This window comes from Cinclus cinclus, chromosome 14 (assembly GCF_963662255.1).
Source record: "Cinclus cinclus chromosome 14, bCinCin1.1, whole genome shotgun sequence".
NCBI lineage: Eukaryota > Metazoa > Chordata > Aves > Passeriformes > Cinclidae > Cinclus > Cinclus cinclus.
In genome coordinates this window covers 5,715,320-5,730,529 of record NC_085059.1, presented here as the reverse complement: position 1 = coordinate 5,730,529, position 15,210 = coordinate 5,715,320, and the positions used below count along the sequence as shown (strand labels likewise).

At 53.6% G+C, this 15,210-nt stretch overlaps 2 protein-coding genes across 3 annotated transcripts in view; both read right to left on the bottom strand.

The window, feature by feature from the left end:
• Positions 1 to 5,885, bottom strand: part of PFDN1 (prefoldin subunit 1) — a 31,333-nt gene extending 25,448 nt beyond the window's left edge. Inside the window, exons 1-2 of one of the 2 annotated variants that reach the window (XM_062502265.1) lie at positions 5,832 to 5,885; positions 5,474 to 5,640 (exon numbers count right to left, since the gene is read on the bottom strand). In XM_062502265.1, the coding sequence (XP_062358249.1) occupies positions 5,474 to 5,640; positions 5,832 to 5,864 (200 nt within the window). In that variant the 5' untranslated portion in view covers positions 5,865 to 5,885. The remainder of the gene's footprint in view (positions 1 to 5,473; positions 5,641 to 5,831) is intronic. The other variant, XM_062502264.1, reaches the window with a different exon arrangement.
• Positions 5,886 to 7,671: 1,786 nt separating this feature from the next.
• On the bottom strand, positions 7,672 to 13,924 carry HBEGF (heparin binding EGF like growth factor). The gene is made up of 6 exons (XM_062502067.1): positions 13,835 to 13,924; positions 13,442 to 13,612; positions 11,379 to 11,556; positions 9,290 to 9,445; positions 9,084 to 9,176; positions 7,672 to 8,020 (listed from the first exon to the last, which is right to left on the bottom strand). Exons 1-5 carry the CDS (start codon positions 13,875 to 13,877, stop codon positions 9,104 to 9,106), a joined length of 621 nt encoding a protein of 206 aa, XP_062358051.1. The 5' UTR covers positions 13,878 to 13,924; the 3' UTR covers positions 7,672 to 8,020; positions 9,084 to 9,103.
• Positions 13,925 to 15,210: the final 1,286 nt, after the last annotated feature.

Here is a 15,210-nt window from a genome sequence, read left to right as displayed (position 1 = left end):
CTTTAAAGAAATGCAGCTGTTTCCTAGAATGGGGCAGATAGACATCTTGCACACAAGCCATGGAAATCTCTCCTTCTCTGATGTTTCAGTATTGCATGGAGAAATTATGTAGAGCAGCAGGGCAAAAGAGCTATAACTGGACCAAGATATCAGGAGATTACAAATGAGCAGCCCTGGGCAGCAGGAATAAGATCAAGAACCAAGCGGAGGCAGGGCAGTGGGGAAGGAATGTGTTTGGAAATCAGATGTCTGTTGGAAAAGGAGCCTCTGCCCAAGAGAACAAGGTCCCCTTCTGAGCTGGAACCAAATCCAGGAGTCCAGATTGCCAGTATCTCTCTACTGCCAGCAGCAACCACAAAGTCCATGGACCAGCTCTGCTCCTCTCATGCTCCTAATTAACCAGGAAGGGGACAATAACCAACTCCTGCCCCTTACTTCACAGGCAGCAGCACAGAAAACTACTGCATCACCCCACATGCATCATTCTCATTTTTGCTTTCTATGACAGCTCTCCAAAAAGATCTTGAAAACTTTTACATGCCCACTCACACCTAATGTGAAGATCATTGTTCAGGCTGCCACAAAAGTGAGTAGTTCAAAATCAGGAAAAACCTGAAATAAATACCAACTGTGTGATTGAAAACCTTTTGGCTTATGCCTATGTAGCCTTTGGTTCCTCATGCACCAGCTCCAAACAGCTCGTTCAATGTACAGTGCTCAAGCAGCTGGACACAAATTTTGTTTCCTCCACAGCTCAGTGTCTGACTGAACTTCTCCACATGCCAGACTTACTGTGGAAAAAAAAATCCTCCCTTTTCCAATAGCTACATGGAGGAACTTAATGTTTATAAACCACATATTGGCCAGAAAGCAACGTGCTGGTCCCTGGGACTGGTGTCAGCACCTGTCAGCTCCTCGGCAGCCGGGCTCCAGCACCCAGCCCGTACCCAGCCCTCCCCACAGAGCCAGGGCATGGAGAAGCCACTCGGATTTCACACTCCAGCCTATAGTTAGCAACTGAACCATCAAGGTTAAGCCTTGGGTGTCCTTCAGCTCTTTGTGAGATTTTTGACATGTGAGCGGGAAGCGCAGGGCAGCTGCCGTGCTCTGTGCCGGCACAATCGAACACCTCACACGCACACCAACGGTGAAAATGCAGCTCCTGCAGCTTTACCCAGTGATGTGAGCAGGGACTGCTGCCTTTGGGGGGTCAGGAGAGAGCTTGCAGTCATTGATTTAATTTTCAATCAAAATCGTGAATCGCAGTAAAAGCAAGAACGCATTTAAATCCAAGGAATCGTCAAGAACATTTAATTCTCTCTCAGGTTTCACCTGTGTATGGTTCAGCCTCCAAAAATCTGAACCACTCTTTTAAAAAAAATTAAAAATTCAAAATCATGTTATTACAGCTGCCCCGTAAAATACTGTAATGGCACAAAGTTGTTTTATAGGGACAGCTGCAATAATATATTATGCTTGCAGAAAATCTTGAGCCAAAAGTTGTGCTGCAGTATTTGCTTGATTTTTACTTATATTTTCTCTTTTAAGTGTTCTCCCATTAGCTGTACAAGTAAACTGATGATAAAGCAATATCAAACCAAAACTGACTGTCTATTTTGGCACAGCATGAAAAACTACAGCACTCTCCTCACTGTGCCCCACACCAAGTGCCAGACATTTTTCTTCTGTAAATAAGGATCTTGTCCAGGTTATGGGCTAGAAGAATGTAAAGGGAAAGGTCTGAAATATTCAGACAGAATTCTGAAGCGTAAACTTTCAGCATAGTTCTCAAAGCAACACGATGATATCAGTTCACAAATAGCTTCAGCAGAAGTCCAGCACAGTGGTAGCTGTCTCAAGCTACGTAACAGGCCTTTCAAAAGAGTATGAAGTAACAGAACTGAAATGTATTTGGCAAGATGCCACAACCCAGATGAGATCCCAGCCTCACAGATACGTACAGTACACAGCAATTCATCAGCTCATACTATGTGGCACTGACATTTCTTCTGTCAAACCAAAAATAGCTTCAGCAAAAGTTAATTGAGCCCCACATGTGGTGCTAAGTAAGGCCTCGGCATGTTACACAAACTGTAATGTTTCCCCCCAAAAAAAGAAAAAAAAAGTTGAGGAACAATAAATGAAACTTTCACATTCATCAGCAGTAAAGGGAAAGCCTTCTGGGGAAGAAAGGAGACTCAGGATAGGGGTTCAGAAAATAAAAACCACACAACTGCTTTCCAAGTAGCACAAAAGGAAGTACCCAACCAGGCAGGCTTCCTCCCAGGATGCAGCACGTCACCACAGCTCCTCAAGCCTTCAAATTCCACGAAGAACTGGAGCATCTTGTCCTACAGAAGGGTACGTGCTAGCCCTTTGCATACAGCCCATCCACCCAACCTGGCAGAAAAACACAGAAACCCTATCAGAAGTCAGATTTTAAGTAGAAGCTTAGATGGGCTAGCTTGGAAATAAAAGGAAATTAAAAAAAAAAAAAACAAAAAGAAAAAAAAAGTTAAGCACAGGAATAGAAGCAGAAAACTTACTTCAAGCAGAAGAACCCTGATAATCAGAGTTAAATGATGCAAACCTCCATCATTCCTGGATAACTGAAACCCTTTAGAGCTCCAGTGTTTCCATACTGGACTACTCAAATGAAATTCAGACAGCACAAATATGCCTTTGGTGACCAAACTCATGTCCATGCAGGACATCTGCTAGTCCACTTCACAGAACATGGCTTCTATGTCCAGAAGAACCACAGTGACCACCACCTTTGGTCTCCAGTGGAACACAAGATGCCAGACTGCCCTTGGATTTTAACTCCTGCTCAAGTGTTTCTTTAGCCTGTTTTGTCAAAACCCAAATTTCAGCAATAAGTTCTCTGAAAGGGGTTGGAGTGGGCTCCGGGAAGTTCCTCATGTACTTGATGCAAGCTCTCTGCACCAGGAAGTGACACAAATCACACCAGAGTATCACTGCCAATTGGCAGGGTAGCATCAGCCCCAAAGCCAGGACAGACGGGCTCACAGAAACATCCTGTCAAGCTCAGGCAGCGAAAAAAAAGGGGAAAAAAAAAAAAGAATGAATGAGTAGCATTCAGAAGAAGAGCACTCTCTTAATCTGTATTTGCACAGCGACTTATACAGCAAAGCCCAAGAAGAGTTCAGTTTTTAAACAATATCACAATGCAAATATTTTCCTGCTGGCGCCTCTGCCATCCCCGAGGGGCCAGAGCTGCCTCACACCTGTCTGGTCATGGAAAGGGAAGGAAGACAGTACTCCCCAGAAGCCTGGGGCTCCTGTACACAGCAAGGGTAATTGGTTTAACACATCAAGAAGGTGTCTTACTCACTCCTAAGGAGGAGGCAGAAGCAGAAAGCAGGACAATGCACTTCAGACAGCAATGACATGACATCTGCTTCCCACGTCTGATTCACAGGCACGATCATTTAACAATAAAGACCAAAACTCTCCCATTTCTAAATTTCCTTGAGGGATTTCCCCAGTCCAAAGGCACTCTGGACTTTCAAATTTTGAAAAATATTTAGAAAATCATCTTGACTCCAGAATTATCTTTTACTCTTCATCAGTCTGCTCTGTGACAAACCCAAACAGAAGAAAAAAAGCCTTTTGAGACCTCTCATGACTACTCCAAACACAAGTGTTTGCTACATCTATAGCCTGCCTGCCCAGGTCAATCAGTCACCTCTTACAAGACCAAAATCTGTCTCTTTTTGATGTCACCAGCATTCCCTCCAAACCCAAAATTTAATGCACCTACTTGAAAAAGTTTATTTAGCAGGAACCCTGCCACTTTGAACAGCTCTATTAGCCTGGGTACAACTCCCCTGAAAACTCTCAGCAAAATGCAACGTACACACCATTCCTGGCTTCCTAGTCCTGCCACCTCCCTACAACTCAGTCTGGAGATTGTGTGGGCTGATGGATGAGGGCACTTGAAGTCTGACCTGGCTCACTGCTCAGTCCTGTGATCACCCACTTTGACATGAAGAAGGTGGTGTAAACAGAGTGGGGAAGAGGTCGATACAATCATCCCTTCTGGCAGCAGTCAGAGCAGATCCAGCATTTCACAAACCACATCCCGAGTTGGGCAGTCACCACTGTTACCCAACTCACATGAGACAAAACCCTATTTCTCAAATCAGAAACGCAGAAATCTAATGTGATATTTGCCAAGCAAGCACATGTTTCAGATTTGAAACCACTTTATGTGGGGAAACCTCTCTGTATAAGACCACTTCATAGGGTCTTCTATCAGAGGCTGCTGAAATCCCACCAAAGTGCCTTTCAGAAATTAATCAGAGCACCTTGATCTGGTTTAAGGTGTTTCTTTCGGCAGCCACCCAACACACAGAAGCACATCTTTAAGAGTGCACTGGAACTACCCATACGAGCTTTATGTTCACTTCCAAGGGTTTGAAAAATAATCCAAACAGTGACATTCCTTGGCATAACACTGCAAAGGACATTTCTGTAAAACATCTGTGCCAGCAAAGTCCTGAGCACAGGAACTATGCACAGGGCGTTTTCATGGAGTTTGACATAAACTACACTGGAAATGACTGATGCCAGGCAGATCTGGAAGGGCCTTCTCAAAAATGCCATTTGGCATTAGAGTACTGCTCTGCTAGCTGAAATTACAAACTCCCCAGAGGTGCCAGAGGACAGCATCGAGGCCAGGAGCTCAGCCAGCAAGCAAAACCACACAAAGCCAATGTAATTTGTAAGAGCCCTTCTTTGAGGCAGGCAGTACCTAACCCCAAGAGGCAAAGGAGTAAGCATCACTGCATTCACAGGCAGACTGCTGGAATTAAAAATGAAAGACAATGAGAAAAAGGAAACAAGTGAATGTGCTAACAGAAAGCTGACGTGCTCTTTGTGAAGGGGAGAGCCTCCGGCCCAGGGCAGCAGCCTAGTGGCTTCAGGCTGGGGGTCCCAGAATCACAGAATCAATCAGGTTGTAAAACACCTCTGAGGTCACCGAGTGCAACTTATGATCCAACAACACCTTGTCAACTAGATCATGGCATTAAGTGCATATCCAGTCTTTCCTTAAACAACTCCAGGGACACTGACTTCACCACCTCCCTGGGCAGCCCCTTCCAATGTTTAATCGCCCTTTCTGTGAAGAAACTCTTCCTAATGGCCTACCTAAACCTCCACTAGTGCAGTTTAACACTATGTCCTCGTATCATTTGCTATCTGGGAGAAGAGCCTGACAACCACTTAGCTCCACTCTCCAGTCAGGAAATTGAAGAAAGTAAGAAAGCTCCCCTCAAGCCCCTTTCTCCAGGCTGAGCCCCCCACAGTTCCTTCAGCCAGTCCTTGTGCTCTAGACCCTTCCCCAGCGGCATTATCCTTCTCTGGACACGCTCCAGCCCCTCACTGAACTGAGGGGCCCCTCTCCCGGTGCACAGAGCCGGGGTGTCCCCGCTCCGGCGATACTCACATCCGCCCCACGCCCTCGTACATGCGGGTCTCGTCCACCAGCATCATCACCTCCGTGTCGGTGAGGTGCGCGTGCTTCTTGGTCTTGGTGAGCTGTTCGATCTGCAGGTCGGCCAGTTTCACCTTCTGCTGCGTGTCCATCACCTTGGCCTGCAGCTCCGAGAACGCCTGGCCAGGGGAGAGCACCGGGGTGAGGAGCGGCGGGGGCACAACGGCCCCGGGGCTGCGGGCACGAGGGGATCGGCCGGCGCCGCCGGGACACGGAGGGGGACACACGGTGGACAGGACACACAGTGAAAGGGTGGGGCACAAGAAGGGAGCAGACATGAAAGAGGAAAACACGGGCGGGGGTCTCCTACCTTCTTGAGCTCCAGATCCACGGGCGCCGCCATCTTGTCCGCGCACGGCGCATGCGCAGAGGGGCGGGGGCAGTCAGGGCCCCACCCGCGGGCAGGACGCGCTGTGGGATCGGGAGAGGCACCGGCACGGACCGGGCCGGGGGCCGCTGTGGGACCGGCACCGACCAGGCCAAGGCCGGCTGTGGCCCGGTGCCCCGTGAGGGCTCTTCGCACCAGGCCGCGCCCCGCGGTGCCTTTGTCGGGCCCGGTGGGGCTGTGGACCCGAGACCTCCGGGCCGGGCCGGCCCCGCCTGGGCGTCCCCGGCCCGTGCGGGGCTGGTGAAGGCCCAGAGTGGCCAGAGGGACGAGAACCATCCCTGCCTTAGCTGGGAATCATTAAAATGTTAAGGAACTGGAAAGGACCTCAAAGATCATCTCGTCCCAAGTCGCGCTGGGCAGGGACACTTTCTCCTATCCCAGGTTGCTCCAAGCCCCATCCAACTTTGTCTAAGACATTCCCAGGGATGGGGCAGCCATAGCTTCTCTGAGCAACCTGTTCTCATCCCTTACCACCCTCAAAATAAAGACTCTCTTTCATTTATCTAACCTAATTTTTCCTTCTTTCAATTTTGCCTATTACTCCTTGTCCTATCACTACAGTTCCTGGTGAAGAGTCCCTCTGTGGCTTCCTTGGAGGGCCCTTGAGACACTGAAAGGTTGCCATAAGTTCCCCACTTAAACTTTTTTCCTCTACCAGAACAGCCCCAGCTCTCTCAGTCTGTCTTCACAGGAAAGATCTTTGACTCATCTTACCAACTCTGTGGCTTCCTCTGGATTTGCTTGAGCAGTTCCATATTTTTCTTATGTTGGTGCCACCAGAACTGTACATGATAGAGGGGAAGAATCACCTTTGACCTACTGGCCCTGCTCCTTTGGATGCAGCCCAAGATCCTATCCTGGTGGTTTCTTTCTGCCTTCAGGCTGTTTAGCAGAGCCAGCAACTCCCCCACTCTCACTTCACCCCAGGGAAGAGGAGAGAACTGGCTTGGAGGTTATTTTTACTGCAAAGTAAGGAATCATTCCTGACCCAGTGTATAAAGTGCTGCTTGCTGGAATTGCCTCAGCTCTGGGAACCTGCCATCACCCCAAGACCTGGGATTCTTTTCAAGAGAGGTATAAGCCCACCTCTGGATTTTTATTTTTTTTTTGCCAAATCCCAGAACTATCAGAAGATTATTTGGTCAGAAGGATAATCCAGTCCACCTTCCAGTGGACCAGGTTGCTCAAAGCCACATTCAGTCAATATTCATTGACTATTTACAGGTATGGGGCAGCCACAGCTTCTCCAGGCAACCTGTGCCAGTGTCTAAATGCCAAAAGCTGGCTTAAAACCAGGGACCATTCCCCTTTGAATAGATCAGTGGCCAGAGTGGCTTTGGCCATGCTAGACAAAGGTATCAGAAACAAATATTGCCAGCTAGTGCTGTGGGAGGGATGCAAAGATGAAGAAAATATCCAAAATAATCTACATGGGGCCAAGATGGAATGGATCCTGCCCCCAGCACCTCACACCACACTGCTCCCCAAGGACAGCACAGGCTAATCCAGGAGCCCTGACCACATATTCAGGATTTCTGCTGCTGTTGTCCTCACCAGCATGGAATTGGTTCTGAATGCAGAATTCTGACTCCTTCCAACCTCCACGATTAAATTAACAACCCAAGTGTTTGTTACAAAGTGTTATTTATTAGAATATTACATTGCACTTAAAAAATAAGGGAGGTCTGACCCTGTCATCTTGACGTACATGAAGGATGCAGGGCCAGACCTACAATAAATATAAATACTATGTACAGTTTATCTAAAATAAATATATAATTTAAAATGAAAAATATCTTGTTAAATAGCAGTTACCCTCCCCCCCCTCCTGCGGCGAAGGAAGCCCCGAGCCCGGTCTCCTCCCTTTTCACAGCTTGTTCCTCGGCACACACTGCAGTGGACGGAGAGCCCCTGTGCCCCCGGCCAGCACCGCTCCCGAGCCCGTTCCGTCCCGGAGATGGCCACGGAGCTGCCGCAGTGCCACCGCTGCCCGAGCAGCCCCGCCGGTGCCGTCCTGGTGCTCCAGCGAGCCCCCAGCGTGCCGCAGCCCCGTGCCGCTGGCGCCGCGGTCTCGCCTCTTCCAGGAGGTAGAAGTGCATTAGTGCCGACCCCTGCAAGAGAGAGGCGGGAGAGCTCACATCGCGATCCTGGGCTGCTCTGCACTCCCTGCGCGGTGGGATGGAGGTGCCGACCCACCCAGCCCGGCGGGAGAACCCTCGTGGTCACCCAAGGCCAGCAGCCACTCGCCGCCCCTCGGGGCAGGACCCGGGAGGATGGGAGCCAAGGTTCCCAGTGCTTCCCTTTCCGGGGACCACAGCGCTTTTTCCACTAGACTCATCCACCCCATTAATCCCCAGGGTAAAGGGGACAGTGAGGAAAGCCTTGTGCCAAGTCTCCTTTCTGAAAGTTCAGCTCCTATGAGCAGCTCAAATTCCCACCCCCAACACTGTGATGAGTGTGACCGAAATTCTCCAAAGGCATTACTTCATCCTCACAAAGAACAATGACTTTTTTTTTTAAGAAGAGAAGTAGCTGTAATATGTATGACCACATCTAACGTCAGGATTTAGATCAGATCAGAGGAAGCTTCACAGATATTCAGCACCCGGCCCTCCAGCCACCCCAGGGGCAGAGTACACACCCCAACCCGGTCAGAGGAACATGGCATGGGCTGGCAGCAAGATGCCCCTGCCCAGCTGACAGGCACTGCTTTGGTGCAAGTAATAAGAAGAGTGGGAATGAAAAGGAAAGGGGTTTTTTACACGTGTATATAAATAGAGGCAATATCTAAGGAGGGGAAGTGACTCAGAGGGTCAGAGAGGGAGCAGAATGAGCAGGGAAAAAAAAAAACTAAACAAAACAGAAGCAGCCTACTACCAAACATCCCCAAAACATGGAACACCAGCACAGAGCAGGGACTTGGGGTTAGAAAGAAGGATGTAGGAACGACAGGGGTGCCACGGGACAGGGATTTCAGCAGGAATGGGAAAAAAGACTGAAGCACACACAGGGCAGCCCAGACTCTAGGCCAGCTGCTTCTCCAGACTTAGGCTGCCTTCAGCTCCTGCCTAGCTCTGGCACAGGATCCACATAGCAGTCCCAGCCAGCACACACAGCAGAGCCCCCAGACATCCACCAGCCCTACTTCTGCCCCATGCCCAGCCAGGGGCTCACCTCGCCAGCACCTGGCATCCTCAGTGATTCACAGTGATGCCCAGCTTGATTTTCTCTTCGTTTTCTACATCGTAGCCACCCCTCTTGTGACACCTGCGAGGCCAAGCAAAGGGATGCTCAGGGCATGGAGAAGCCCCTGTCACCCTCCTTTTGCACACAATCTTCCCAGGGACACAGATGTGAGAGCTCAGTGCCATCCTACTCACCTGAGCATCAGCAGGGCTGCGATGATGACGAGACACAGGGAAGACAGGACAACAGCAACGACGGCCAGGGCTGTGGTGTGGTCGTACGCGCTGGGCGGGTGCTCCACCGGCAGCAAGAGGCCGTGGCAGCGCTCTCCATGATAGCCTGGCTGGCATCTGGGCAAGAAGGAAACTCGTAAAGGTCAGTGGTGAGCAATGACAGGAGGCCTTGGTGGGTCCCACACCTCATGGGAAGGCGATAGCTCTGTGTTCAGCCTTAACCAGCGCCCTGCCTGTTCCACTCATACCCCACACTGCTGAGCTGGGAGGTGTGATATCACCATCATCTCTGTTGTACTGGTAAATTTAGCTTCTCCTGCATCTAGTGAAGGCAAGAAAGGTGGAGCTCTCCCCCAGTAGAAGGTACTGGGGTCTGTGCTCTTCCCAGTCATCCCGAGGCAGACACTCCCTTCCAAACCTCCTCTGGAAGTGAGAAGGGGGCAATGAGGCAGCTGGCCCAGCATTTCCCATGGAGCCGGATGTCCCTGCACACCCTGCCAGTTCAGAGGTGTCCCATCCCTAGAGACTTGACTTGGGAGGTTGCTCATGTAACAGAAATAATACCCCACACAGGCTGGGAGGTTTCCAGCCCTCCCTGAGCCACATCACGCTGATGCAGCCAGATATATATATCCCTCTATATCCAGCACCTCAGGCTGATCTCCAAGACAGACTCAGCCCAGCCCTCCTCCTGGGCTCACAATGCCACATGCCAGCATCACCTTCCAGGCCCAGCAGCAAGGCTGGGCATAAGGCAAAGGTGCAGGATCCAGCCCAGCAGCATCCTCATTCCACCCTGTGCCCCAGGAAGCAACACTTCAGGAAAACCTGTGACAGGCAGAGCACCTCAGAGCACCCACAACTGAGTGACACCAGTCAACATAAGGACTCTTTCATCAGAGAAGACTGGGGTAGCTGGCCACTGTTGCTACAAGCTCTGAAACATGCCACCCAGGGATGGACCACCATGCTGAAGAGATGCAGCCAGCCCCCAAATCCCTGCTGCTTGCCTGTGTCCCAGGTTCTCTCCCAGCCCCAGGAATCTGAGCAGAAGACACCTACACAGGGGTGTTGCAACCCACATTGTGCTGGGTCACCAACCCAAACCGAGTCTGCAAAGATGTTCCCTCACTGGCAGTTCTGAGCCCCCATACAAGGCTCCACCTTCATGACAGCTTCAACAGGGAGAAACTAGGGAGTTAGAGGAGCTCTGTAGAGCTTGATCCCTGCAGATTGCAGATCCTGTGGGCACCATAAGCCAAGGAGCTATTATCTTCCCTGGGCTCAAGGCTGGGTGGCTCAGAGGATTGATAGTGAAGAACAAAGCCTCTTACATATCTGCCAGCTCAAGTCCTGCCCACGTCAGCGGGGATCAAATATGCACCCCGGGGTACTTCCCACAGCAGCACTGCTGTATCCAGGTGCCCCAGCAGCAGGCAAACACTTTCTTCTCCACTTGCCTCATCTTCCTGCTTGCTCTGCACCCAAGGGGGCGGGCAAGAAGGGGTACACAGCCCTGTCTCTTATCAGGCCAAGGGACAGCTTGGACATGGCTTTGGCAGCCTGTACCCAAAGGTACAGGCATGGCAGAGATGCTCCTCCCACGTGCAGGTGCCCCGAGATCTCAGAGTGGGGGATTTACAGTGACAGAGTGTCACAATCCACTAGTACAGGTGGGGGTCATGATGGTTCATTTGATCTTGAAGTTTCCCTTGAGAGATCTCTTACACAGGGTCAGGATGAGGTTTCCCACACCAGACTTGGAGAAGCCCTCAGCTGCCAGACCCCAGCCCTACACACCATTCTGCAGACCCCAGCTCGGCCAGAGCTCAGCGTGCTGGCAGAGAACCCTGGCTCTAAGGCTGTGAAAGGTTTTGGGGGAGGGGTGGACTCTTCTCAAGAAGTACAAGGAAGAGGCCAAGTCAGAGCTGTCCCTGCATGGGTAGGGAACGTGCACTAAAAATATCTCTGCTTTTCCTCTGCCCTGCCTAGAGAATTGAAAGAACCATGACTAAGGCTCCCCCCGCACAAGCACACACCAGCAACTCACATGCAAGAGGGAGCCCCCAGCTCTCGGATGTACTTGCACTCGCCGTGAATACAGAAATCCTTGTACTTCCGCAGGCACGGGTCTCTCTTCTTCCCCAGACCTTTGCCTTTTCTTCTTTTATTGCCGTTCCCTTTTTTCTTGGGAGTAACAAGGCCTTGAGGCTTTGACAGGAAGGCAACTGAAAAACAATTGGGAAGGAGAGAACAGCAGTCAGATCAGCTCCACGTGCCAACCAAAGAGAAAGCAAAGCCACATCCCAGGGCTGCCACAACTGCTCAGCCCTGGCTCCCACAGCCCTTTGTGCTGGGAGCTGCCCCCGAGCCCGGGATGGGGGGGGGGTGGTGGTGGTATTTTTTTTTCCAGCTCCTCACAAATATCATGGCCTTTCCAATTCACAAGAACAATTCTCAAGGAAAGAGGGGAGTCAGGCAGGGGGAACAGAGCTTTATACATTTCAAATGCTGCTATTATATGCACCAGTTTCCACTGAATACAGAACATTGCTAATTGCCCCTTTATCTGGCCTTTATTTCCCAAGCACAGGCTTTTCTAAGACCCTATTCATGGCTCTGATGGATTCTCCTTCCCGTGGGCACAAGGATGCCTTACTCACCCCAGGGCAGGATTAAAAGAGCAAGCCTGCTTTAAGTTTTGGTTTTGCAGCGCCACGGAGATGGCGAGGGTATCATTTCCATGAATTACAAGGGGGTATTTTAATTGCGGTGCAGTAACCAGAGCCTTTTCGTGCCAGGCCAGCCCCCTGCTGGGTTGGCGGAAATCAGAGCATCAAGCTCCTCACCCAGACACAGCCCAACACTAGCAACGGTATTGATATAATTTTTAAGGTGTGCAGATACCAAAAAAAAAAATCAGCTGCCAGCTTGATTTCACTCGGTGCTGAGGTATTGGAGAGCACTCACTGCTCCAAGGGAGATTTTTTAGCTCTCCCCCAAGCTACGGCGCTGAGTAACCCCGATGAATTAAGCCCTGGGCTGCTCGGGGAGGAGAGCACAGCAGAGTCCAACCTGGCAAGTTTTAACCTGCCCAATTCTTTCTCAGCCACTTCCCGACAGAGCCAGCGCCTCTCGTGCTGGCACACACCAGTTGCACACCTAGCAAAGTTATTTCGACATCATTCACGCTGTGCCTGGAGAAAACCGATACTCCAGGAAACTCTGCGGCTTGGAGAAGCCCCCTGATGAGGCTGACCGCAGCTCGGTCCCCTGCCTCCCTTGCCCTGAGGGGTATCTCCGAGCCACAGCCAGCCGACACAAACTGCTGCATTTCCCAAGGGCCGAGTCCCCCCGGTGCGAGCGGCTCGGCCCGGTCTTGCCAGCTTTTTGTCACAGCTTGCTAGCACAGCCAGAAAGCAAAAGAAAACACGGAAAAATGGGAGGGTGAGATGTACGGAGCAAAGCACGCTGCCGGTGCCAGGTACTGCCCTCGGCACGCCGCGTGTGCGAGGCACAGGGACATGTCACCCTCTCAGCCTGCCACGGCTCCCCGTCCAACCCCCACGAGAGACCCCGGGACACTCTCTGGTGCCAGCCCGGGAGCCCCAGCGCCCCCACGCCCCCGTGGCGGGGCCGGCGGCTGACGAGCCCAGCCGCGGAATGAGGAGCAGCCGCGCGTGGGTGGCGGTGACTCACGGCGGTCCCCGCGCCGCGGCCACCACCGGGCGGGCAGCGCGGGTCCCCGGGCACGGCAATCCCGCCACGAGGGCTCTGTCTCCTCCCGGCCAAACAGTTGAGACCCCGGACCCCCTGGAATCCGCCCTGCAAGGGACTTCAGGAGCACGGACAACCCCCGGTAGGAGCGCCACTGCTCCGTGCTGGTGCAGTACGGGCTAGTCCCGCTCGGGTCTGCTGCGGCCGGGGATCGGTACTTCGGGACTGCTCCCCCCACCGCTACAAGTCCCTCCGAAGCGGAACTGCTGCCGGGGCACCCGCAGGACTGAGCCGAGCTTAGCCCGGTACCTCCGCAACCTCTCCGGCTCCAGCTGCCCCCACCCAGCCCGTCCCGCGACCCCGGCCCCACCGTGGGGCCCCTCATCCCGCCCGTACCTCTCGGCAGCTCGTTGAAATCGTCCCCCGAGGCCGCTCCGCCGCCCTCCTTCTCTGGGCTACCGCCGAGCAGCGGGGCCGTGGCTGGGACGGGCACCCCGCCGCCGCCCTTGTGCAGCACCTCGTTGTGCAGCTCGTCCCGGCGCAGCCCGCCCGCCGCCGCCGAGCACACTGCGGAGAGAGCGGTCAGAACTGGGGGCTGACACCGCCCTGCCCGGCACCCCCCACGCGGGACACGGACCAATCCTCCCGTGTGCCCGCACCCGGGATCAGAAACGGCCGTACCCGCATTGCTCAAGACCATTCCCCCCCAACAAGCTTGGGACCCTCCGCTCGAGCACGGCGCTGGGACGTGTTACCCACACGCGGGACGCTCCCTACACCAGTCCGTACCTGCCGCCAGCAGCGCTTGGATCAGCACCGCCCGCCCGTCCATGACCCACGGGCACACACGTCCAGCCGCTGCCGCGCTCCGCCCGGTACCGCAGCGATGCCCGTTCTCCGGCACGGCCGCTCCGCTGCGGGTAGAAAGCTGCGGGCGGCGGGGCGGGGCGGGGAGGGGCTGAGCGACCGCCCCGCCCCCGGGAAGGGCTTTCCCCGCCGCCCCCGGGGGCGTCCCGCCGACCGGGACTGGGGCCGGGTCTAGGGATGCTGGTCTGGGCTCGATGGGTTCTCCTCGCTCAGGAGGCGAGCCAGGGAGTCAGCCACTGCCGTCGCATCCCCAGTGCCGGTCCGCGCTGCGGGCTGGGCTGGGCTGGGCTGGGCAGTGAGAGCCCAGGCAGAAAAGGGGCGAGGCGAGGAGGGCAGGAGATGGTCAGGGGAAAATGTGACCCCAGCCAGGGGGAGAGAAGGGGGATCCCGATGGTCCCTGCGGCCCCAGGACCCGGCTGGCAGGTGGCCGCGATGACCCGAGGGTGCTGGGGGAGCGGGTGTACCTCACAAGAGGAGCATCAGGTGAAAGGCAGGACCTCAGGAGTCAGGACTGCACCTCTTCCTAGCCCTTGAGGGTGGGCTGACCCTCAGAAAGAGGACAGATGGCAGCAGAGACCCCTTCTGTCCCCAAGGCCCCCTTTGTGCCCCTATGCAGCCCAAGTGATTGAGCCACAGCCTCATCTCACAAGGCCCCCCCAAGCCAGCCACTGTCCCTGTCCCAGCCCACTGTGCTTGGGCACTGCCAGAGCTTCCCAGTCCCCTTCACCATGCTGGCAACCGTGTGCTGCGTTTGGCCTCATCCTCAGCACAGGTGACAGGACAAAAAATGTCACTGACGTCAGTGCCAGGCGAGTGCAGGGTCCTGCCCCAGCTCTCCTTTGGGCCAGCAGAAGCCCCTGGCTGTTTCCTCGAGGTCCCAAGCCCTTAGCCCATGGCTAGTTTGGGCTCAGCTAGGCATGAGCAAATATTCCTGTCATTGTTGTTGCCGTCTCCAAGGAATACCACCGGATCTGGTGCCCCCCCCCCCCCCCCGGCTCACGCCCTCCTTCTTGCTCAGACTTGACTTTTGCAATTGTTTGCTGGATGTTTTTCCTTCCGCCTCCTCCGGCCATTAGGAGCCTAAAGCCTCTGGCAGCGGAGCGAGGTGGTGGAACGGGCGAGGGGCTGTGTCCTTGGCCAGCCCTGCACACTGGCTCCTGGGGAGGTCCCCATGTTGGGATGGAATTTTCTGCCCCTGCCAGCGCCCCACCACGTCCCCAAAGCCGGGCTGGGAGTGCGCAGGCAGTGTGTGCGGGCAGCATTTGCCACCTGCCCCGGCATCTCGGGAGAGGGAGGTA